The 26,058-nt window shown below is 36.1% G+C and overlaps 1 protein-coding gene across 1 annotated transcript in view; it reads right to left on the bottom strand.

Annotated features, from left to right (window-relative positions):
- Positions 1–25,617, bottom strand: part of LOC149828157 (protein DEFECTIVE IN EXINE FORMATION 1-like) — a 33,837-nt gene extending 8,220 nt beyond the window's left edge. Inside the window, exons 1-11 of the mRNA XM_090017417.1 lie at positions 25,403–25,617; positions 24,654–24,764; positions 10,858–10,940; positions 10,209–10,326; positions 9,955–10,115; positions 8,716–9,206; positions 8,543–8,613; positions 7,952–8,208; positions 6,539–6,720; positions 1,186–1,469; positions 956–1,073 (exon numbers count right to left, since the gene is read on the bottom strand). Coding sequence (XP_089873543.1) covers positions 956–1,073; positions 1,186–1,469; positions 6,539–6,720; positions 7,952–8,208; positions 8,543–8,613; positions 8,716–9,206; positions 9,955–10,115; positions 10,209–10,326; positions 10,858–10,940; positions 24,654–24,764; positions 25,403–25,548 — 2,022 coding nt within the window. The 5' untranslated portion in view covers positions 25,549–25,617. The remainder of the gene's footprint in view (positions 1–955; positions 1,074–1,185; positions 1,470–6,538; positions 6,721–7,951; positions 8,209–8,542; positions 8,614–8,715; positions 9,207–9,954; positions 10,116–10,208; positions 10,327–10,857; positions 10,941–24,653; positions 24,765–25,402) is intronic.
- Between the last annotated feature and the right edge of the window lie 441 nt (positions 25,618–26,058).

Below are 26,058 nucleotides of genomic sequence, written 5' to 3' on the forward strand. Positions count from 1 at the left end.
ACACTCCAAAATACCCAATAGGGGTATTTTGGTCTTTTCACAGTATAATATAAGTTGCATGCAACTTATTTAGGTTTTTCTATTTTCTTATTTTTTCTTTTTTATTTGTTTTCTTTTGGAACCATTGGGGGCCCCACTTAGATAGACGTTGGGGCTCCCCAGCGTCTATTAGTGAGAGCCCCAATGGCCCCCTCTCTCATGCCTTTTCATTTTGTATATAAAGGGGTCTTCCCCCTCATTCTTAGTAGTTTTTCTTACACATTCTCTTAATAAAGTTATTTCTTTTGCCTTTTGGCATTACTCCATTGTGGGTTTATGTATTTGCACTTTATATGCTTGTAATTTTCCCTTAGTGGGTTTGTGTATTTGCACTTTATGTACTCATGATTTCTTGTCCATTAGTGGACTTTCGAGTGTTATCACTTGGTATTTGTATGTGCCTATTTTCTTAGGGTTCTCTCTCAATAATATTCATGTTTTTTGCCTTTTGGCATTATCCCTTTGTGGATTTACGTGTATGCACTTAAAATGCTTATTTACTTTCTTTGTTTCTTGTCCATTGTTGGACTTATAAGTGTTCTATGCTTAATATTTGTATTTTCACCTACTTCAGTGAAAGCACAGTAGAATTGGGAGGTCCAAAAATCCAGTAGCTAATCCAATTTATCCAGTTGCAACAACCAAAACATTTCAAAGTTTTGGGTGGCTTAATCAGAATAAAATGATCTAATTCAACAATAGTAATATAGTTGGGCTAATTAAGCAAGCACATTTGCACGCACTGCAAGTGTTCACCAGAGATCATTTGGAAAATTGCTGAATTTGGAATGTTATTGGGAGGAGAAAAAATATCACAGCTAATATATCCATAACCACCACCCTGTGGTTAGAAGCACAAAAAAATGACACACAACAAGCAACCCTTAGTATCACAAGTTTTATTTTTATGTTATACCTTCAACGGATGGTGGGGTGATGGAGTTGAAAAGCAGAAAACATTGCCATTCATTGTTGTAACAACAAGGTCAAGGTCATCTCCACCATCAACATTCTCCGCCAGAACCATGGTGTATCTGTCATGGATACAAGAACCATTAGCTGAAATTAATTACATAAACACAGCTATTTTCAATTAAGCAACCAAACCCTTAATCTCTACTATAAAATCAAAATGGCACTACATACGATGTCTCGCCAATGTCAACAACATCTGCACATGCAGTAGAGCCATCAATAAGGTACAGATAGCCATCAAATGAAGTTGTTACAAGAGTCAGCCCCTTTTGCTTTTCTCCATGCTTACTGAGATCAAGTAAAAGAACTTTACTCATAACTCTCCCATGAGTACGATACGGAAATGGACGGACTTGAGATCCATCTTTTCCATTAAGAACATAGATATTTCCTGATACTGTTGGAACCACAATCTCTGTTCTCCCATCTCCATCAACATCGCCAACTGTTGGTCCCTGCAGTAACTCACATTATTCCCGAAAGAAATAGATAATATATTGCAGGCTTACAGTTAAAACCCACTACAGAATGGGTACCATTTGGCCAGGTCCACTCAATGGTCATGTTCTCAACAAATGCAGCAGCAAATTTCATTAAGAAAAATTTACCACATTTAGGTCAAATGTTATCATGATGGTGCAGAATTTGTGTAATCATGATACATAAGTCAACTGCCTGGAATTCATTTCTTTTAATTTTTCATCCCAACAAAGTGAGCTTCACCAATCATGAGCATAAACAGAAAGAATATGGTAAGAAGCAAATGGAATTATCCACTATAAAGCAGATGTCCCTGTGTCAATTACAAAATGCCATATTTTCTTCTTTTTTTGTTGTTTTCTTTTCTTTTGGGGAGAGAAAGAGAACTTTTTAATATAAAGAAATAGAAGGAGAAAACAAGGTCTCACCCATAGAATGTGAGAAAGAAGAAATTTGTGATAGAATGGAAGGACAGCTAGCTCCATGAGCAAACATCAACATTGAAAAAAAAATGGAGGGTTCCATACCCACTAAACAAGAGCTGATCCAAAAGAAACCCACATCAGACATTTGATGGAAGCCAAATCTGAAGACTTATGCTCAAGAAAACATGAATGAAAAGGTAATCCTAGAAACTGACCATGAATATTTGTCAATTACTCTCCTTCCAAACAGCATACAAAATGTTGCAAAGACACCTATGCCAGACAATGAACAGTTTTCACCTTTTGACAGCATATTGATTAGAGATCCTCACAATCACAATTTTGATAACCCAACCAAATAAATAAGTAGAAAGTGGTTGGTTACTTATGAAGGCATCTAACCTAACACCATTTTGACTATCTCCCCCCCTTAAATGGATGGAGTTCAAAATTGTCACTTGCAAACATTTTATCCCTGAAAAATTAGGAGGTAGGGTGTCAAAAATTTTGATAAAATTCTAAGAATACTGAAATTCATCACCTACAATTGTTTCATTTTAATACACCTACAGTTTTTTTAGTAAACGTTTGCTATAATACTTCTATATAATGTCTCTCACAGGCATATACCAAATGTGTAATTTAAGAGCCTTGTAGTTGGCAAGTTTTATCATGAAGTCAGATATTCTATGAAGTATTTGTTCATGATATCAGAATCCTTTCTCAAGGTGTTTGGTATTGCCAATGAAAGCACCAGATCCACATGATTTGCATGATCTGGAAGGGTTCCATCAAATATCCAAAACATGGACAGTTTTAGCCTTTGGAAGAATCCTAGTTATCATTTTACATCTGCCCATCCATGTCCAGAATCTAGTAAAGAATGGACAGATAAATATCTGAAATTATAATACAGATGTATTCACTCTACAGTTAAAAAAAACTACCGAAAGATTAATAAAGCAAATTAATACCTTTCTATACCAATTAAATTTGAAGAAAAAACTGTAAAAAAAATTAACATAAAGGATCAAAGTGTTCATTTTTTACCCATGAATTGAGTGAGAGATGCAGAAAGAGAAAAGAGAGAGAAAGGGAAAGTCAATTTTAATTAAAGTTACCATGGTTAAAAAGAGTGAGAATATGTAAAACTCATACCATTTGGGAAGGGTAACAAACTTTGGCAAAAAAAGCAGCAGAGAAAATTGTGGAGGTGCATGTTTTCGACAATATCAAATATTTTATCTAAAGTTAATGACAATGAAAGGTAATTGAAGCACTAGCCAAATAGCGGTGTATGAGTATCAATTTGTTTTTTTAATAACAGTAATGGCAAACCAAATTTTAAAAATATTCACATGTCCTTTGTAATATCATGGATTTTGAGAGAGAGAAAAACATTTTTAGCATAATATTCTTTTGTCAAGACTACCTGTGCTTCTAATTTTATGTATATTGCATGATAATGAGGATTCGGCCTTAGTAGGGATTCTGGTTCCTTTAATTGCTACAGAACTTTTAGCACCCCAAATTTCTAGAAAACCTCATTAACGAGGATTGTTATGTATTCTCAATTAATGTTACCAGACTAGGAAGCGGAAGCGGGAAGCAAGGTATTTTAAAATTCATAAGCGGGAAGCGAGGAACCAATTTACAAGCGAAATAGGAACAAAAAATGAAGTGATATGGGATCAAATGGAAAACAAATACTAATAGAATGGAACTAAAATAAAAATGCTTATTCTTAAATTTCATGATTTTTTCAATGTCGTAATTGTAATAAAATAAGAACAAGAACAATGGAGTGCCTCTTATGGGCTTACAAGACCACAATCAAATCACAAAAGACCGCTTATGGGTTAATCACATAAGTACATGCACATCACCCACACAAGGGCCAAGAGAACACATAAAAATATAGGAAATTGTATTACAAAATGCTTGAAAAAGCATTGCATTTACAGGGGGGAGAGCTCCCCTATTTATACACATATTGAGGCCCATAAGGCCATTGGGATACTCTCCAAAAGCTACAAATAGAGTCATTGGGTAGGCCCCAACGACTCGATGGGCTGAATATCCTTTATACCCTCAAACAAAATAATAAAAACCTATTCTAAAAATAATGATAAAAAAAAGGCTGTTGTGCTCCTAATGGGCACAACCTATTACATGACTGTGAAAAGACAAAAATACCCCTAATGGGTATTTGCCTATTACAATATATATATCTTAACACTCCCCCCTCCAACACACGGTGCCACAACCGAGAGTTTGCCAAGGAGGAAATGAAACCTGAGTGACATAAGTGCTTTGATGAAAAAGTATGCCAATTGATACTCAGATGATACATATGTCAAATTAATGTTCTTCTTCAAGAATTCTTTTCTGACGTAATGACAATCTATTTTGATGTGTTTGGTTCTCTCATGAAAAATATGATTGTCAGCGATGTAAACTGCACATTTGTTGTCACAACACAATCTTGAGGATTCTGCTAACATATAACTGATTAGGCTCCAGGGGTCATCTTAGGTGAGAAATAAATATCAATCTCACATCCAAGACTCATAAATCCTCTATCTCCTTCCCTTCTTCCCCTACTACTACTACTGTCAAGGCCACTACGTGTTGGTTCACATCCAGTACCACTCTTGCATGTTCCCACCTCCAGCTCCTTGCCCTTTTGGTGCCGCCTTAAAATCTTCAACTCTTCCTCAGTGGGACCAGTCACATTGTTAGTCGCTTCCTGATACGCCTCAGGTGGCACTTCTAGTTCTTCTCAGAGCAGGGACATTGTAACCCCCAATTTTTGTCATCTCCTATTATTTTTTCTGCCTTTTCATCTAAGATTCCTTCAATAGCTCATGCATCTGCCATTTCACATATGGCAGATTCTCTTACAAGTGCACGTCGTATTATGCCTTGTACTAGCTAAATGATACTTCCTTCTAGAAATGCCTCCATGAATCTGCCTCTTACAATAGTTGCACGGGTTCAACATACTATTTCTTTCATAAACCAGTGTGTAATGATCCCATGCCAGGTCTCTTGATGCAGCCATGCTTTAAATGCGTTGAATCAAAGCCTCTAGGATTGGTATTTGAGGGTTAGGGGGCAAAAAAATGCATGTATGATAAAAATGGGCGGATTTAGGGTAAATTATACCACTATGACTTGGTTTTGAGGGTTAGAAGCCAAAAAAGTATTGGGTGGGATTTTAGGCAAACCACACTTTGAGTCCGGATCTAGCAAAAACCCCAATTTTTAGGATAGATTTTATCTCAAAATACAGTGGGTAGGCTTAGAAAAAGGGGGTTGTAGAGGGAGAACATGAAAAAATGGGGTCAAAATAGCCCTTGGGGGCTAAAAAGTGACCGCCATAAAGTCTCGATCATGACTTTTCTAGAGCCAAAAAAGTTAAAAAAAAAAGAGGGGGGTGGACTCATATAATATGGGGTGTGTTGTAAGATACAGTACAATACACCCTGTATGGTATAATTATCATACTGATACGATATGACTCTTATGTCGTATTAGATTCCGTCCCGATAATACGATATATCATATCATACAATACTGATCACACTGGATTTTGTAGTGTAAGAATTAAATTCTTCTCAAAATCTAAAAATGATGGCTACCAATTTAGAGAAAGTACATGGGAAGTGAGTGAGAAGCGTAAAAGGAAGCACATGAAAAATATAAAAAGAAGTGTGAGAGAAGCACATAGAAAGCATATAGAGAAGCAAGAAAGAAACGCGTGAGAAGAATAGGAAAAGCGTGAGAGAACTGAGATTCCCATCAAGTTTTGGAAGCGAGGAGTATCGTGCTTCTGAAGAGAGGTTCTAGGAAGTGTGCTTCCCACCCATCTATGAAGCTTCCAATAACCCTGCTTTAAACCCTAATGCACCCTTTGTTTATGAAATCTAAGAATATTCAAGACCAGTTTAAATTTGCAAGGCATTCTAATACACCATAGCTTTGTCTTCTCAAGTCTATCGAAGAATCAGGTTGGACCTAGAAGACTCAAGGATCCAATTTAAATATAACCACAAGTTGTTAAGAATACATTACTATTGATCATTTTTAGCTCCACAAGGTTTAAATTTTAAAACCTGACAAACCTAAACCCAATAGACCCAAGTGGGATTAAGAATGCCAGAGTCAAAAGTTTGGTATGAATTTACATGAATGCAACTTCAAAGGAAGCACAACTGCCTCAAAAATCTTGGCTGTCACTAATGCAAGTAATTGCAGATACACCAATGTAGACAAATGTGAACAATGAAAAGAGAAGGTAAGCTCAATTTTTGTCATGAAACATCCTTTCCCTCACAACTTAAAATTGCATATTTTGATAAACATATCCAGTAAGTTGTTCTAATTTATTTTAGAAGAAAAGCAGCTAGTTGTTTTAATTGTGTGCTATGTCTCAGTGACCTATTAATACTTATCTCACAACTTGGGAAAAGTTGCTTTCAAAAGAAATATACATCTAATCATCAAAATTATGCAGCCTTATTACTATTGAGGACTGCAAGTAGAACCTGATGGTATTTTCTTCCTAAAGGATACAAATTTCTAAAAAAACATAATGAGAAAGCAAGAGTTCTTACTTGTGGAATGAGACTTTTCAAATGAACTTCCCATATTTCATCACCTTTTGCTGACCAAGCAGCAACATTTCCATGACTATCAGTTGTTACAAGTTCAGGTTTACCGTCCTCATTTATATCAGCTGCTATCACTGCTCCTTGAATCTCAGCCATCTGAAGAGGAAACTTCTCTCTGACATTACCTGAAAAACATGTTCTTGAGTTCTCATATGAATATGATTTAACTAAAGAACAGTACATAGTTGACAAAACCAATAAGTAACAAGAAAGCAATTCTTCATGTACCAACAACACCATCCTTGTGAACCCAATGGGTCAACCACACTTCAGGATACATAGAATAAACCAGCAAATGCTTCTGAACCCATTTCATTTAAACCAACATGATTTCCAAAGCAATATTGAACACTTAAGTTCAAAATCTAATTAATGTCCCAGAGAAGCTTCCAATCAAAAGCCAAAAAGGAAAATTTTTCAAAACGAGACACTATGTAATTTTGTTACACTTTTCAACGCACAAGCTATATAGCTACAATTTGCAGATTATGCCTGTCACTAAATGTTCATATCTGGTGAAAAAATTGCTGCATTATGTTCAAATCACAATGAACATGTCCACTGTTTTTACTTGTCTAGGTCAGTAGGTGTCACCTGCCTAAAAGGAGAAAGCAATAAGAGATTAGATTAGTGCCACATTAGCCCAATGGATACCGGATTCTTGCTGGACCAATACAATTAATATCTGCTTTTGGCCAGTTGTAAAAGATTACATTCATCATTACATTAAAAGGATCCGCTGTCATGATTCCTTGAAAAAATTCAGTGTCTTCAACCAGACAAATCACGAGGTTAGTAAGAGGCACCATTTCCTCCCTCTTGCATCGGCCCAAGGTAACAGAATTATCTTACCTATTCTGGAAAGTCCACCAAAGTCAACATGGTAGATCAAGCTAGCACTAACTAAATGAGGAAAACCAGGAAAGAGAGAAAGAGACAAGAATCGATAACAAAAATGTTTCACCAGAAACACTCACAGGAGGCAAGCAATTATGGTTCTTATGATTTGTATCAACTGTAAACAGGATTTGCTAACTATTGCTTCATCAATTAGGGAAAAATGAAAAAACAACATAGACAAAAATGAGAACACTAGATCACCCACATCTGGCAAAAGCATGTCCTGATGCCCGAAATGTTAACAAAGCAGTAAGAGTCTTCAAATTAAAATTAACAAGCTAGAGCAAAAAGTAGGTCTTTAACTTAAGCACAATTCAATCATAGATGAGTTAGAGTCACACCATCTTAAACCAAGGGATCTCGGGTTGAAATACAATTAGGGCAGCCCTAACTTGACTAAAATGGAAAAACACCAGTGAAATGAAAAAGCAAAAGCACACAAGCTCTGAAATTTACCCTTATGGTCAAGCACATAAAAGTAACCAAATGAGGTTCCAACAAGAATGTCCATGTTTCCGTCACCATCCAAGTCAACAACAGAAGGAGAAGAATATATATAGGCACGGTAGTTCCCAGTATCTGTACTTAAATCCAGTTCTGCAGTCCACTTTACTTCCTTGGTATCAAGATTGAAAACAACAACCGAAGACGCTATATATTTGCCAATATCTAGGTTGCCTAAATCTGACAAATGTTCCTGGCTGCTGTAGTACCTGCCAACTTGCCAGATAAAACATTTCAATGAGAAAAGTATGGAGCTTATAAGAGTGTTGGGTAGATACCATGACATAAGAAGCAAATATATGCTAACTATAAGAGTGCAAGAAACATTTTAAATTTTCATGTAAATGCAGGAGTTTGTTGAATTTTTCTCCCCATAATGTAAGCTATGAAATTGGTGGTTTAAAGCAAACAAAATCAACAATATTGGCTTATTTGTCTACATAACAATATCAACTGCAGTACTGCAATTCTGCAAAAATCAGTGTACAGAAAATGAATGAATTTGTAATTTTTCCTAATTAGTCGAGCAAGAAAGGAACTTACTCATGATCAAAGAAGTATGACACGGCAATAACCATTTCAGATACACCATCACCATCAATGTCAGCTATTACCTGAAAGAGAAACAGAATTAACCTACAGATAAAATATAATCAACCTCCACAAATGCACTAAAAGAAGAGGCTTCTCTATCCAAATGACTTGGGCACACTAACCGGAGTGCACAAGATGTGAGAATCAATCTCCACAAAGTTTTCAAGCTTTTCATGTTTCTCCTCCGTCCACTCCTCTGTACCCCACATTGAATCATCAGCATAATCATCATAATCATAATTATACTCATCAGGCAGCTCCCCATCACCTTCCCGGAATAAATCAAAAGAGGAATCAGCATCTTCTTCCAGATTTTCATTGTTTTCTACGTTGAATTTTTTTGTTCCAATATCATCATCATTAACACTGGAGTTAGTGCCATGAACCTCAGATCCCTTTGAATCAGCATCTTCAAGAAGATGCCTCAGAGATCGTGTTTCACCATCTGCCTTACTACTATTTTGAGAACCAGCATTTGTACTATTATTATCAATTTTTGGCAACTCAAGGTTTTCAGGTTGAGTGCCATTCTCCTTGCCTTCATTGATCAGGGTGTGTCGTCCTTCTGTTGGTGTAGAAAAAGATGTATTTGATCCAGGTGAGCTTTTATTTGCTGCAAGGAAGTTTTAAGTGAATAAAATACCAGAAAGTTTATGAACGTTTATGCTAGAAGAACCAAAAAAGCAGACGCACACTTGCAAGCACCTTAACATGGCATTAAATTTGCAGAAAATTAAAGCAAATGCAGTTGTTTGCACAAGCACTTGCCTTTTGAAAATCACTACTGAAAGCAATTTAACAGTGGAATAGATCCATCTTTCACATACAATTACAAGCTTCACAGCAGTCTCTAATTTCACATGAAAGACTTCATAAGAACATATCATATACATGTTCCTTCAGTAATAGATTCATCATTCATATCCAATCACAAGCTTCCCAGGAGTCTCTAATTTCATACACAAGGCTTCATAAAAATAATGACGTACATGTTGCTTCAGTTCAACTCTTACTCAAACAGCCTACTAAAGTTTTCTTAAGATTACCATCAAGGTAATAGCATAATAACAAAATAACGCAACACAATTGGAAAAGAAAGGGAGAGAATAAATACATGCAAGAAACTATTTTTGGACTCGTAACAGGTTTTCCTTCAAAGGTTTTTGCAGCTCAACCAACGTTGTCCACTATTTCACACTCTCAAGTATCTATACTACAGAACAAAATGCAACATCATTTTTTGCTAGCAACTACATGTTTGTCCATTAATCAGAATATGGCAACACATTCTCTGCCATAATAAAGAATGCAAAACCACCTCACACAAGAAAAGGTTCTGGTCCATTTGAACAATTACTTACAAGCCAATAATTTCATATCAGTAGCTTCTTTCACAAAAGAGTCATCATGAACATCTGGATGAGAACGATCAATTAGTTCCGCATCTAAACCCACATACCAATCTTTGTGCACTTTTCTTCGTGGTATGACCAATTTCTCACTCATAAGGTAACCTGAGACCCTACAAAACAAGATGAATACATTTAGATCATTAACTCTTCAGGTTTCATCACTAAGACCGTTCAAACTTACAATTTTGAATGAGGACAGCTACCTGAAGAAAAGCACTTCACCATTGTATGTAGCTAATGCTATCTCTCTCACACCATCCTTGTCAATATCAAACAGAAGAGGACTGGAATGGACATATGATTGGTGGAAGGCAGGAAACCCTGAGGGAGAAATTGAAAAGAAAAAAAGAAGGAATCTTGTTACTGAAAAATCACAAGCAATAAAGTGAAACAGAGTAAGGAGCTCTAGTTTCTAAGATATAAAATGTTGGAAATGATATTTCAAGGGACTATGGATAAAGACAATTAAGTTTTTTTTTTCAATTGCATTATGCATTATTGTTGCTCAAAATCACTAGAAATGTGCTCAGATTCAGATTGGAGACCTGACCAAGCCCAAAACATTTTCAGCCCTACACATCAGGTTTTAAACCAAACCAAGCCACATCAGATCTCGCCCCCTCTGGCCCTCTCCATCTTTACTGTTATCCACCAGTTTTTTATACATCATTTTACAGGATTATTTAAATAACAAATAAGTTTAAAGTTTAAACTTTTAAGCATATAGGAATGAGAGCACATATGCATGCGTGTGCACACATACACACAGGCACTCAAGCATGCACAGTGTGTGTGTGTGTGTGTCCAACTTCTGCAGCAGATAGAAAGTAAGTGAAAATTTCTAAATTCAACCTGAAACTTTATCTCCATCTGAGCCTTCCAGCACCTCCAGGTAGTGGACAAAAGAAGACACCACAACTTCTAGTTTACCATCACTGAAATGCATAGGAAACAAATATATATTAGTCCAAAGCCACAAGTATTACCTTCCTAATATGTCATTCTGAATGTCAAAAAATGGACATAAGAATATTACAACAGTCAGAATTGATATCAAAACAGTAAAGCCATAAGTCAATAAGCATGAAGTCTGTAAGAAAGTGAAAAATACACTACAACAAATGTCTCTCAACAAGTTCTCACAAATACACCATAACAACCACAAAGGTTCACAAAGAGAACTTAAGAATACACACTACCCGAAACGGGTATAAAAAATGAAAAATAAACAATTTTATTGATTTGGGATAAAAACCCAAAACAAGAGTGAGTATTTACAAGGGGAATAGCCCCATATTTATAGAGAGGTAGAGAGAAGCCTTAAGAGAGCTGTTGGACTCTCCAACGGGGAGTCCAACAGCTCTTTTTGGATTTACCTTTTTGACTTGGTCAAAAAGGTACCTTTTTGACTAGTCAAAAAGGTACCTTTTTGACTAGTCAAAAAGGTAAAGGCCAAATCAGTCCAATGATGGACTGGTTTGGCTAATTCTAGTTGTATTTTAACTAGAATTAATTAAACGAAAAATCCTAACCAGAAAGGAGATAAAACATTACATGTCTATGAGATTACATATGAAATATTATATGAGATTACATATTTTAACACTCCCCCTCAAACTTACGGTTGGATAACCGAAAGTTTGACTAAGAGAAAGTGAAACCTAGGAGCAGCGAGAGGCTTGGTGAAGAAATCGGCCAGCTGATATTCTAAAGCAACATAGGGAAGATTGATGGTGCCACGCAAAAATTCCTCTCGAACATAATGGCAATCAATTTCTATATGTTTGGTGCGTTCATGAAATGTCCGATTGCTTGCAATATAGATAGAGCTCTTGTTGTCACAACACAGATTTGATGCTTTTGGACTTTCAACTCCCATATCGGAAAGTAGACGTCGAAGCCAGACTAATTCCATAGTAGTTGCAGCCATTGCCCTATATTCAACTTCAGTTGATGAGAGAGAGACCTTTTGTTGCTTCTTACATCGCCAAGACACCAAGGATTCTCCCAAGAAGACACAAAAACCTGTAGTTGAGTGGCGGTCATTTGGATCACCACCCCAATCTGCATCAGTATAAGCAAGCAATTCTAAGTTAAAGGAAGCAGATAAAAACAATCCTTGAGAAATAGAATTTTTGATATATCTAATAATACGCAAAACTGCTCCCATATGAACAGAAGTTGGAGCATGTTGAAATTGACTGGCTGTATGGACCGCATGTGTAATGTCAGGCCTTGTGATAGATAGATACGATAGAGCCCCAACAAGTTGCCTATACGGAGTCGGATTCTCGAGTGACTCTCCATCATCAATCTTCATTTTGACATTCACAATCTCAGGAGTATCAACATATCTTTCATCTGAAATACCTGACCTGGCAACAATATCTAATGCAAACTTAGATTGAGTTAGCAAGTAACCTCTAGGTGAGTAGGCAACTTCTATAGCAAAAAAATATTTCAAAAAACCCTAATCACTCATTTCAAAATGTGTTTTAAGAAATTTTTTAATATCATAAACTCCATGTTTATCACTTCCAGTGATGATCATGTCGTCAACATAGAGTAGAAGGATGATAATACCTGCATCAGAATTCTTAACAAACAAAGTTGTGTCAGTAAGACAAAATCGAAAACCAAAATCAAGCATAACCTTATTAAACTTATCATACCAAGCTTTTGAAGCTTGCTTGAGACCATATAAAGCCTTGTTTAGGCGAAGAGTTTTTCTTTTAGGTATATTTATTCCTGGTGGTGGGTCCATGCATACTTCTTCAGCTAAAGTTCCATTTAGAAAAGCATTTTTAACATCCATTTGAAAGATATGCCATCCCTTTATTGATGCAAGAGCTATTAGGATTCTAACAGTGGTTATTCTAGCTATTGGGGCAAAGGTTTCTTCATAGTCTATTCCATATTCTTAGGAATAGCCTTTTGCCACCAACCGGGCCTTGAATCTTTCAAGAGTGTCATCACTCTTGGTTTTCACCTTGTACACCCAGCGACAACCAATAGGTTTCTTGTTGTTTGGAGGATGGTCTTGAATGGTTCAAGTATTTGCTTTTTTTAAGGCTTCTAATTCGACTTTCATAGCCTTGACCCATTCTGGTTGATCCTTGGCTATATCATAACTGGGAGGTTCTTCATAGGAATGAATTAGAGCAATAAAGGCTTGTTGTTTTGGTGAAAAAGACTGATATGACACAAACTTTGCAGGAACCCTCGAGATCCTAGTGGATTTTCTAGATGAAGAGGCAGATTCATGTTCCCTTAAGTATTTATCTAGGGCACACTGTCTTTCTAAATTTCCTCGTCTAGAATATTGAATACAATCTTGACTATTTCTATGAGGATCAGAATCAATCACATCCATCTGATCATCTAGATCAATTTCTCTTTCACTATCCTTTGGAACTAGATCCAACAAGAAGGAATACTCATCTATTTCAGTAGAATTTTTTGTTTTCAAAAAAACTTTCATTTTCTAGAAAGGATACATTCCTTGAAACGTATAACTTGTTGTTTTTAGGGTCAAAACATTTGTATCCTTTTTTATTATTTGCATATCCTAAAAAAGTACAGGGTATAGCACGGGGAGAGAATTTATCATTCTTATCTGTAAAAACAAAGCACTTGCACCCAAACACCCTCAGTCTAGAATAATCAGGTTTTTGTTTATAAAGCTTTTCAGTAGGAGAAATATTGTTTATTGAGGATGAGGGCATCCTATTAATAAGATACACAACAGTCAAAATAGCTTCGGCCCAAAAAACTTTAGGAACTTGATGTGTGATAAATAGTGTTCTAGTTGTTTCTATAATGTGTCTGTGTTTTCTCTCAGCTAACCCATTTTGTTGAGGGGTATAGGGACAAGATTTTCTGTGTGAAAATCCATGTGAGTTCAAATATTCTTTAAATTCAGTTGATAAAAATTCTCCCCCTGAATCAGTGTGAAATATTGAAATATCATTCTTAAATTGATTTTTGACCATATTATGAAATATTTGAAAAAAAAGAGAACACTTCAAATTTGTGTTTGAGAAAGTAAATCCAGGTATATCGTGTAAAGTCATCCACGAAAATTACATGGTACAAAAACCCACCTTTTGACGTAACTGGTGCAGGACCCCAAACATCAGAGTGAATTAATTCAAGTGGTCGAGTGGAGACAAAAGTTCTTTCTTGAAATGCTAGTCGTTTCATTTTTCCAAGAATACATTTTTCACAAGTGAAAGTTTCAAAATTACAAAATTTTTCCATGTTTGGAAAGTACTGAAGCTTGGATATACAAGGGTGACCAAATCTTTGGTGTAAAAGATCCAAGCCTACTTTTTGAACATTGCAGCATAATGTTTTCTTGGGTAATTCCAAAAAGTCCATGTAATATAAGCCTCATTTTCTATGGCCTTCCGCAATCAGCTTCCCTAACTGGTGATCCTGTACTTGACAATCATGAGAAGAGAAGGAAACATTACACCCATGATCAGTTAATTGAGAAACAGATAAGAGATTTAGATTAAGTTTGGGGATATATCTAATTTTTGGAACACAAAATCCTTTTGAGTTTTGAGAGTTATTTTCGAAATTTCCTATTCCTTTTATTTCAAGGGATGTTTCATCCGCAGTAAAAACACTCGATCCACTTGAGTCATAACAATGCAACAATAATTTTAAATTTGGTGTCATGTGAAAAGTACCAAAGTCAAGAAGCCATAGGGGTTTACCTGGATCGGAGGTGCCAACAGAAGAGATCGCAGCTCCAGGTGAGGGAGAAGTTCCTTTAAGAAGAGGTTGTAGAGCCTCCACCAGCTGAGACAGGGACATGTTTTCAATGGATGTCTCATTTGATTCTTTTGATTCAACAACAGCTACCTTCTTCTCATATGATTTTTTCAACTTTGGACAGTAAGTTTTAACATGTTCGGGTTCATGACAGTAATAACAAATAACTTTTCTCCTTTCAAAATCGCCTCCTTGCCTTTCATTGTTTATTCTCCCAATATGTGGAGGTTTGTATGTGCGAATGTGATTACCTGGTCTAGATACAGCTAATACTGTATCATCATCACTTTTGTCGACTCGTTTCTTGAGTCTATTTTCTTTCATACTTAGCTCTTCAATAGTATCTTCAATAGAGTGAACATTTCCCCGATGTAGAAGAGCGGACTTGGTTGATTCAAATTCGGGTCTCAACCCATTTATAAATTGAAAAAAATGCTCCGCATTTACTTGATTTTGGCAAAGCTCAATGTCTTGTGGACAATGCCACTATGGTTCAAAAAGAGCCAACTCTTCCCATAGTTCGGATAAGCTATTGTAGTATTCTCTAATACTTCTCTCCCCTTAAACCATATTCCGAACATTTTCTTGTAAGTTACATATATGAGCAATATCTTTAAGAGAATACATTCTCTTAAGATATTTCCATGCATCATTAGCAAGTTCAAATTTTGCGAGACTTGAACACTTCTTTATGTCTATACTAGAAATTAGCCAAGACATGATCTTGGCGTGACCCATTCTCCATTCTTTCCATTCATTTTCATATGTGGAGATGGCTTTAGTTTTTTTCACCTCCGAAAGAGGTACTTCTCTTCCACCTTCTTCTTTAGTGAGTGTTAGTTTAGGTTCCTTATCGATTCCATCAACTAAGCCCCATAGACCCTTTCCCCAAATATGATGCTTCATGATTGAAGCCCATATTACATAGTTTGAATCGTTGAGTTTTATGGACTTAATGGTGACATTATCATTGTCATCCATTTTACAAGCTTGGGAATGAGAGGGGAAGAAAAGCAAGTGGGAAGAGGAATATTTTAACCACAAAGATCAAAAATAAGTAGCCTTTCACGCCCTTCAAGACTACACACGAGCACTCCTTCAAAGGGACTTCACTTTCTTGAAGAGTAGTTGCATGGCACGCTTCCCAGTACACGTCCACCAACCTTGCTCTGATACCATGTAAGAAAGTGAAAATTACACTACAACAAATGTCTCTCAACAAGTTCTCACAAATACACCATAAGAACCACAAAGGTTCACAAAGAGAACTTAAGAATACACACTACCCGAAACGGGTATAAAAAATGAAAAATAAACAATTTTATTGATTTGGGATAAAAACCCAAAACAAGAGTATTTACAAGGGGAATAGCCCCATATTTATAGAGAGGTAGAGAGAAGCCTTAAGAGAGTTGTTGGACTCTCCAACGGCTCTAATAGAGCTGTTGGGGAGTCCAACAGCTCTTTTTGGATTTACCTTTTTGACTTGGTCAAAAAGGTACCTTTTTGACTAGTCAAAAAGGTAAAGGCCAAATCAGTCCAATGATGGACTGGTTTGGCTAATTCTAGTTGTATTTTAACTAGAATTAATTAAACGAAAAATCCTAACTAGAAAGGAGATAAAACATTACATGTCTATGAGATTACATATGAAATATTATATGAGATTACATATTTTAACAGAAGTCATCTGAAACAACTCATCATAACTCGCCAAGAAAACCTAAATATACTGGTTATCAATTGCAAACTCTTGGCATTTGTAAAGTAGTTTCTACATGTGTAGATTGAGAAAGAAAACCTAAGTTTTTACTGGTAAGGATAGTCATTCTAGGGTGAGACAACAGTTATGAACATAAGCAGAAGGGGCATTTTGCACATTCAGCTCAGGTATCTCATATGCCTCATGCAGCTGATAATATGGTTGATATCATTCTTGTTGTTAGTGGCAGTTGTATAAATTTTACTTCAGTATAATTTGGTAAAATGTATATCATTCATAGTCACAAATATCAATGTCGGCTATATCTAGGCGAGGCTATTTCTTGTGATATTATAGGTTTGGTGATAAATCTCGGGAAAATCACGGAGCTTAAAATAATACAAGATAATGCCGAAAATAAATAAAAACAGTAACAATAATTGATAATATTGTGATATCATCACATCACGAGAATATCATGATAATATCGCAATATAATCAAATTGGCGATACTTCTAAAATATTGTGATATTTTACCTATAATATCGTTTGCTGAAAATATAGCGATAATATCACGATATTTTGAAAATATTGCCGATATCTGACAGAGATATTATTATTGTAAAACAACTCAAAAACCCATTGTATACAGGATTCTAATAGAAGAGGTCTCTCTCTCTCTCGCTTTCTCCAACTGTTCATTTTGTAAGAGCAGCCACATTGCGATGGCAGCAAAATTTAAGACCAAATATATTAGGCTAAAGCACCCAAAGCAGAGGATATACACAAAGAGTATCACATTGATGAGGAAGATGCAATTGGATGCATCATACCGAAGCTAAGGTTGATCAAGCGTGTGTGGAAGCCACAATGAAGGATTTGAGTGGGGTCAAAAGTCATGGATGAAGGTTCTGAAGCCATTAGATGATGGATGCAAGAAAGGAACTTGGACAAAAGAAAGACTGTTTTACCAGAAATCCTCAATACGCCAAGCTAAAAGTGCCATCTTAATCTTCTTTCTTAAGGAAAAAAATTCATATGCATAAATACTTGGAAAAGCTAAACTTTCACAGGGTTTTCCATAGGTTGCTTCAATGCTCTCCCAATAGAGCTTTATGGAAAGGTTTATGGCACATATAATTGGCTTTCACTATAATTCAATAAGGGAACCTTTTAAAACCATCTATTGAGCATTCTCATAAGAGAGTGAGATTTGTTATCTTGTCTTCTTGTATGTCGATTATAAACATATGTGGGTTGAGATAAGGTTGGGTGTGTTGGAAACTTGGAACATCAAGAGATGTCCAGTCTTGTGATGAGTCTAGAGCATTAGAAGAAGACTCCAAGACTAACAAGGTGAAGGCGACAGAAGGAGTTCAAAGAGAGAAGAATTCTAGAAGATTAATCACAAAAGATAGAGTCACACTTGAAGAATGAGTTTACAAAGATAAGGCCAATAAGAGGTGCAAAGTCTCACGTCCACGTGTAACCTGAGATCTTATATATATATATATATACACACACACACACACACCTCTGGTTTTATCATCAATAAAAATATAGCTTGAGTGGGGTTGAGGTCGTGGACATAGATACATATCATACCGAACCACGTTAAAATCTTGGTGTTTTTCTCTTGATTGCTTGATTTTACATGGTATCAGAGCCTACAGCTTGTTGTTATCATGAGTGGATCTTCACAGACGTCTTCATCAACGAGCTCAGCAACATCCTCGAGTATGGCTTCCTCATTGGCATTACTTCAAAATCTAAACAGTCTTCAGCACTTCTTGTCAATTAAATTGACTGCTGAAAATTACATGTGGGAGTCTCAATTCACTCCTATCCTGATCCTGCATGATTTGGTCGGGTTTGTCAATGGTACCAAGCCCACTCCTCCTAAGTTCAAGGGAGATTCAGCTGAACTTGATCCAAATTATGTTGACTGGCTAAGGCGTGATCAATTCCTGCTAAGTTGGATTTTATTCTCACTCACAAAACTAATTCATACCCAGATTGTTGGTTTAACATCTTCTTTTGATGTTTGGAAGACTTTAAAGTTGCCTTGTGCTGCTTACTCTCGTTATAGAGTGATGTAGCTGAAGTCTCAGTTCCAAGATCTTAAGAAAGGTCCCAGACCAATTGATGAGTATATTCAGCAAGCAAAGAATACCGCCAATCAGCTCGCCATAACAGGAAAACATGTTCTTGAGGAAGACATTGTGATGCAGCTACTCAAAGGTCTTCCTAATGAGTACTTACCTTTCAAAGTCTCGGTCTGATCCGACCTCTTTGAGTGAGCTTCACGGCCTGTTGCTCATTCAGGAAGCTCGGTTTCTGAAAGAAGATAATGATCAGATGAATGAAAAGTTTGCTCTGTCGGCTAGTATTGCTAGCAAGCAGCAAGCGAATTATCAAGGTCGTCCTAATAACAATGGTAGTAGAGGAAATAGAGGCTCATATTAGCCTCGGTACAGGAATCATGGAGGATGGTCAAACAACCAAGGGAATCGTTTTCAGCAGCAAGATAAGTTAACTCCCAAGGTTGTTTGCTAGATTTGTGAGGTTGGTCATTCAACACACATGTTATCAGTACACGAATCTCTTGTCTGCCCGCTCAAACTCACCACAAGCATATCATGCAACTTCTGGTTCAGCTGCAAGCTCGTATGGGGACGACAACTGGTATCCTGATGCAGAAGCCACACATCATGTTACCAGTGATCTCAACAACCTTGCTATCCATTCAGATCACCAAGGTCCCGCCTCGGTGAAAATTGATGATGGGTCAGGTTTGGATATTAAGCACAGTGGGTCCTCTAATTTTTCTAATAATTTGCCTATGAATCATATCCTGCATGTCTAAGATTACTCGTAACTTATTATCTATTCTGAGGTTTTCAAAGGATAATGATGTGGTTTTTGAGTTTCAACCATATATTGTTTGGTAAAGGATCGAATCACAGGGAAGATACTACTATAAGGAATAAGTGAGAACAGCTTATGCAAGGTCCAGCTAGGATCGGTGTCCAAAGAAGATAATTTGAGTGAAAAAGTTCCAGTTGATCGGTGACATAGACGGTTTGAGCATCCACCCTTGAAAACCATGCAGTTTATTTTAAATAAGTTTGGGTTAAGTTAAGAAAAAGTTTTTTATAGTCGTAGTGTCTGCATTGTGTTTCAACAAGGAAAAAGTCATAATTCGCCTTTCAGTAAGTCTAGTCATCTTGTTTCTGCCCCTCTTGAGGTCATTTATTCTGATGTAGGGGGTCCCGCTCCTGTCACAAGTGTCAATGGTTTCAGACATTATACTGTTTTTGTGGATGCTTATTTTATATATATTTGGATTTATATGATTAGACAAAAGTCTGATGCGTTGCAAGTTTTTAAAACAAATTAAGGTGCTTGTTGAGAACATTGCTGGTAGAAAAATTAAGTATTTTCATTCAGATTAGGGAGGAGAATATCAGCTTGTTGCAAAATTTCTGACTGAGTGTGGTATTGGTCATCGTATCAGATGTCCTCACACACGAGCAAAATGGTGTGGTTGAGTGTCATCATAGGCATATTGTTGAAACAGGCTAGTCATTAATGGCTCAAGCTAGTGTTCCTTTTCAATATTGGAGTTTTGCCTTTTCTACAGCTATTTATTTGATAAATTGGCTCCCTAGCAAAGTTCTCAAAAAATTAGTCTCCGTTGCAAGTGCTATTCAAGATTGATCTTGATTATGAGTTTTTAAAAGTGTTCGGTTGTGCTGGCTTTCCATGCCTTGAGCTTACCAGAAACATAAGCTGGAATATCATATTGATAGATGCATATTTTTGGGGTATGTTCAACATTGTGGTTAATATTGTTTGCATGAAAAGTCAGGCAAAATATATACCTCACACCATGTTGTGTTTGACGAGAATGTGAACTCAAGAGTCTCTAAAAACCCTTAGTGAGTTGGATCACCAGAGTCCTATTGTATTTTTGCCACCACCAACACCTTCACTTGACCTTAGTTCGAAACCAATTCAGCTTACAGTTACTGGAACCTTCTTATATAAGTGAGAAGCTCGCTTCCCGAAAACTTGCTTTGGAAGCATCATTCTCCTTGCTTCCAAAACTTGATGGGAATTTTCGATTCTTCCACGCTTATTACACTTTTCATACACTTCGTCCATATTTTATGTTCTCTCATGCATCATTTCATGTTTTTTATGTGTTTTCTCTAACACTTCTCACTCACTTTCCATTTGATTCCAGAGTCCTATCTACATCCTGTTTTATATGCTAAAAAATGTTCAAGTTGTCAGTTATGTAAGAGTCATGTTCTTCTTTTTAATCTTGTTAACGAAAGAGCCTCAAAAGTTTTTAAAATTGTGTACTCTGATGTATGGGGACCAGCTCATGTATGTTCTTCATCTGGAAGTCAATATTATGTTTTATTCATAGACAGTTATTCTCGTTTCGCCTAGATATACTTCATGAAACACAAGTCTGAAATTTTTAAATTATTTCAAGATTTTTGTGCTCTTGTTAAAAATCGCTTCTCTTCTAATGTTGTGCATTTCCAATGTGATGGTGGAGGTGAATACTCTTCAAATGATTTTCTTCAAAATAATGGAATAAGTAGGCGGGGTTTTGTCCACATACTACTCGGCAAAATGGAGTGACTGAACAAAAACACCGTTATATCATTGAGAGTGCTATTGAGCATGCTTCATGATAGTAATATTTCTATTAATCTCTGGACAAAAGATTTTCATACTGCAGTACATGTGATTAACTGCCTGCCCATGGAAATTTTAGAAGACAAGTCTCCATATTTTACTCTTCTTGAAAAACAACCTGAATATAATGACTTGCACACTTTTGGTAGTCTTTGATATGTTCATATTGATAAGTCACCAAAGAATAAATTTCAGAATAAAGTAGTAAAGTGCAGATTTGTTGGATATGCGAATGATTATAAGGAATACAAATGTTATGATTCAGTAACCAAGCGTATCAAGATTTTTAGAAATGTTGTTTTTGATTAACAAAATTTTGAGAGCACGTCATCATCTCAAGAGTAGAACTCATCTCGAAATATTGAAGTTTATGATCCCTGGATGAGTGTAGAATTGTTTGAAAGTGAAAAGAGGTTTTGTCAGCCATTTTGTGAAGAATTGAACTCAAATAGACAAAATCCTGAACCTTCACGTTCCTCAGAAAACGAAATGCCTAGAGAATTTCAGAGATTTTTTGGTCAAGTTTATGTTAGAAGAGCAAGAGATCAGGTCAGGGACAATGACGAGCATAATATGAGCCAGCCTCCATTAAGAAGATCGGAAATGATACGTCATCCTATTCAAAGATGGGTCAGCTATGATAACTTTCCCATGGATTTTCAGTTGTTCATGTCACAAGTAGAGAAGCATGATGAACCCGTCAACTTTTATCAAGCCATTAAATCGCATAAATGAATAGAAGTTATGAATGAGGAGATGGAAGCTCTTCATGAATGTCAAACCTAAAAAATTGTTCTTAGACCTGAGAAGAAAAATGTTGTTGGGTGCAAATGGGTTTATAAGATTAAGTATAAACCTGATGGATGATGAGAACAATACGGATTGTTATATCTTTAGTTGTAGATTATGGATGGCAATTGAGCTAGTTAGATTTAAAAAATGCCTTCTTACATGGAAATCTGAAAGAAGAAGTTTTCATGGAGCAACCGTGCACCTATGTGACATAGTCGATAACCTATGGGTTTATTTCCTAGGGGAATATCTTGAACAGTCCAAGTATTTGCCTTTTCTAAGGCACCCAATTCTACCCTCATGGCTTTTACCCATTCAAAATGTGTTTTTGCTTCGGCATAATTTGAGGGTTCTATATAGGAATGTACTTAGGTGAAAAAGACTTATGCAACACAAATTTCCTAGAGGGTTTAGATACTCTAGATGACCTAGTTTATGTTTCGACATAGTTTTCACCATTGATATACTTTTCAAGAGCACATGGATGTTCAAAATTACCTCTGGAATATCAGATACAATCTCTATGAGATTGTTCTTATGTCATGAGAATGTTCTTCTCTTACATCCTATTCTTGCTCAATATCACAATAATTAATTTTGGGAATTAAATCCAACAGAAAAGAATATACATTTATTTCCTTAGTTTTCTCAATTTCAAAAAAAAAAACTTTTTTTTCAAATAGGATACATTCCTTGAAGCATATAGTCCTTTATTTTTAAAATCAAAGCATCTATATCTTTTTTTATTATTTGTACATCTTAAAAAGATACAAGGAATAGCACGGGAAGAGAGTTTGTCATTTTTATTGGTGAAAACAAAACATTTGCATCCAAAGATTCTTAATCTAGAGTAATCTGGATTTTTTTAAAAAGGTTTTTCAATAAGAGATACGTTTTTCAAATAAGAAGATGGTATTTGGTTAATAAGAAAAAAGATCGTTAATGTAGCTTCAACCCAAAAACCTTTAGGAACTGGATTTGTGATAAGCAAGGTTCTTGTTGTCTCGATAATATGCTTATGCTTCTTTTCAGCCAAACCATTTTGTTGAGGGGTATAAGGACAAGATTTTTGGTGCGTAATACCATATAAATCTAGGTAGTCTTTAAATTCTTTTAATAAAAACTCTTCTCCTAATATAGTGTGAAAGATGAAAATATCATTCTTAAATTGGTTCTTGACCAATTTGTGAAATATTTGAAAATGTGACAAAACTTCAGACTTGTGTTTGAGAAAATAAATTCAAGTATGTCTCGTAAAATCATCCACAAAAATTGCATAATACATAAAACCACACTTTCATGTAAGAGGTGCATGCTTCAGCTTGCACAATGGGTGATGCCCATGAGATTTGAACCTAGACCGCCTCTAGTGGCCTACGCCCATCCCACTATGCCAAACTCCTTTGGGGCACTAGTCAGCCTAGTTGGAGACCCCAAAAAAGAAGATTAAGAAAATGCTGAATTTATAATAAAATATGTTCATATAAGACTTAATAGAATATATACAAGCACACACACATACATATATACATATATCTGAAAAAAAAAAAAGAGAAAATATACATACATCTAAAAAATACATATATATAGATATATAGATATATTCGGTGTCTATGAAGGCACCAAATTATATGAAACTATTGAGCTAAAAATCTTAGGTTTCAAGCTTTATCAACTTAATCTAACCACATAGATGTGTTCAGGAAGGTTCATTTGTTAAGGATCAAGCCTTGGATCGTGCTATTTCAATTCAAAAATATGATTCTTTGAGTCTTCATTTTTTAAGTCCTTAAAAAACCTGCTTATGTGTCACAATCATATAATTCAAAACTCATTTCCCACTAAACAAACACTGTAGATCACATCCATAAGATTTAATTTACAAGAAAAAACTAAAACGTATGATTTTCAGCTCAATATTTCCATATGATTTAGTGCCTTTAAAGGCACCAAATATTAACCTTATATATATATATATATATATATATATATATATATATATATATATATGGTAACAAAAAAGAGAAGTTTGGCATTGGTCGGGACTAGTCGGTGCCTAGGTAGCTTAAGCGAGGACCAATCAACGCCTAAGAGCGGTGACTAGTCAGACTAATCGAGACCTTTGAAGTCCAGGGAACCTAAGTTCCCTAAACTAGGTGCTGACCTGATGCCTAGGGCAATGAGGTGCCTAGTCAGCACCTAGTCGCTGATTTTGACTACATAGATTACGCTATTGAGAATCAGGAACAGGTAGCATCAACCAAGAAGATGGATTAGGACACTAAAAGCATAGCACAACAACGAAAAAATCTTCATGAAGAATCTAATGCATATTAAAAGGGAAGAGTAACTCCACAGTTTCTCGTATATATCCTTCCCATCGACTGTGACCGACTCAATGTCAATAAGCTACAGATAGGAACCAAATTTGATGCTGCTTCAAGGTACATCAATAAAATAGCACAATGCATTACAAATTGCCAAAGGAACATGAAAAAAACAGATACTCAGAGAATTTTATAAAGACTTACCATTGCTAAACTTGAATATACTCGTGCAAATTTCAGATCCTATCGACTAATAGACAATACCATCTAGTAGCACCACGGAAGCCAATTACTTCAAGTAGAGAAGAGTTAATCGAGAGAGAGATTACTTATTGATATCGGCGATCAAAGGGGTGGCATATATGCTAGAGCTAACCTCCGTCTGCCACCTTAATTCGACATGGCTGGGACACTGAGAGCTCAATAAAGAATCCTCATCGCTGTAACAGAAAATGATGCAGTCAATTCCTATGTTGCAAACTAGAATTCCCATCTTTACAGAAACAACAACAACAACAAAGACAAGAATATCAATTTTCTTATAAGCTCCTCAAAATAAGCACACGCACACACATTGATCCACAATCCGTCCCTTCAAAACCGAATTGTGAAGAGGCATCTCAGTCGTGATTCAACCGATAACATTGAATACCAGTAGGCAATTCGAAACTCCAAACTGATCAACAATGAGACTCGCCCGATGGTGAACTTCACACAAGAGGAAATCAACAGTATAAACAGTCAACTCTCTATGTCCAAACATGATTACATCATATTCACCTCGACCAATAGTTCTCAAAAACAAGTTGACGGATTTTTGCAAGTGGATGCTCAAGAACAGCATCAATCCGATTCGAACTTCCGATTCGCCATCAATGTGATGCAAAATAGAGCTTTAATCGAGTGCGCCTATTCGCCTTCGTATATTTTGTGCGCATGATATGTAAATGAGCCACAGAGGGGGAGAAAAGAAACCTAATTTCCCCTTCCTAAACCAATGGATTATGCGAGAATGATACGTCGGCCTGAACTCAATCCGCAAATGGATTGAACAAGAACAAAGTGATCGGAGAATTACATGTTAGGGTAGCTGCGCGTGTCGTCGGAAGCCTCTCGCTCCCGAAATTTGTTCTTCGACAAGCCATCCGGCGAAGATCTGGCGATCAAGATCGACGAACCGACCAGAAGCAGCCAGCAAAGAAGAAGCCGTCCGGCGAACCTCATTAGGGTTCCGATTCGGGACGTCGGTAGACGGACCAATGAGACCGATCGGGAAAAGGAAGGTTAAAATACAAGAGAGTAATGTGTCGCAGGGACGAGCCATTTTATTGTCGTGTCCTCTGCCACGGGAGGACACGTACAGTCCAATTAAATATTTTTAAATGTTTTACATATTATCTCGCGAGATTTATAAAAATATGGTGAAAACATCACGAAAAATTACCTGAAAGTTAAAAACGGTAATTCCTTGTCATTTTTTCGTCAGAAACATGAATATCGCATTCTAAACGTGATATTTATGTTTTTAATGGCTATTTATCGTAAAAAAAACATAATTTTTATTTTTAATTGTTTTTATTTATAATTTTAATTTATAATTTTAATTTATAGTTTTAATTTATTTCTTATTGCCAAAATGAGAAATTTACAAAAAAATTATTTTTCGTGAGCTTTTTGGCTGCCAAGATTTGCCAATTTTTTTGTATAATCTGATTCCTAGTTGGGTTTGGATTG

Source organism: Nuphar pumila, chromosome 9 (genome assembly GCF_984573655.1).
Source record: "Nuphar pumila chromosome 9, dmNupPumi1.hap1.1, whole genome shotgun sequence".
NCBI lineage: Eukaryota > Viridiplantae > Streptophyta > Magnoliopsida > Nymphaeales > Nymphaeaceae > Nuphar > Nuphar pumila.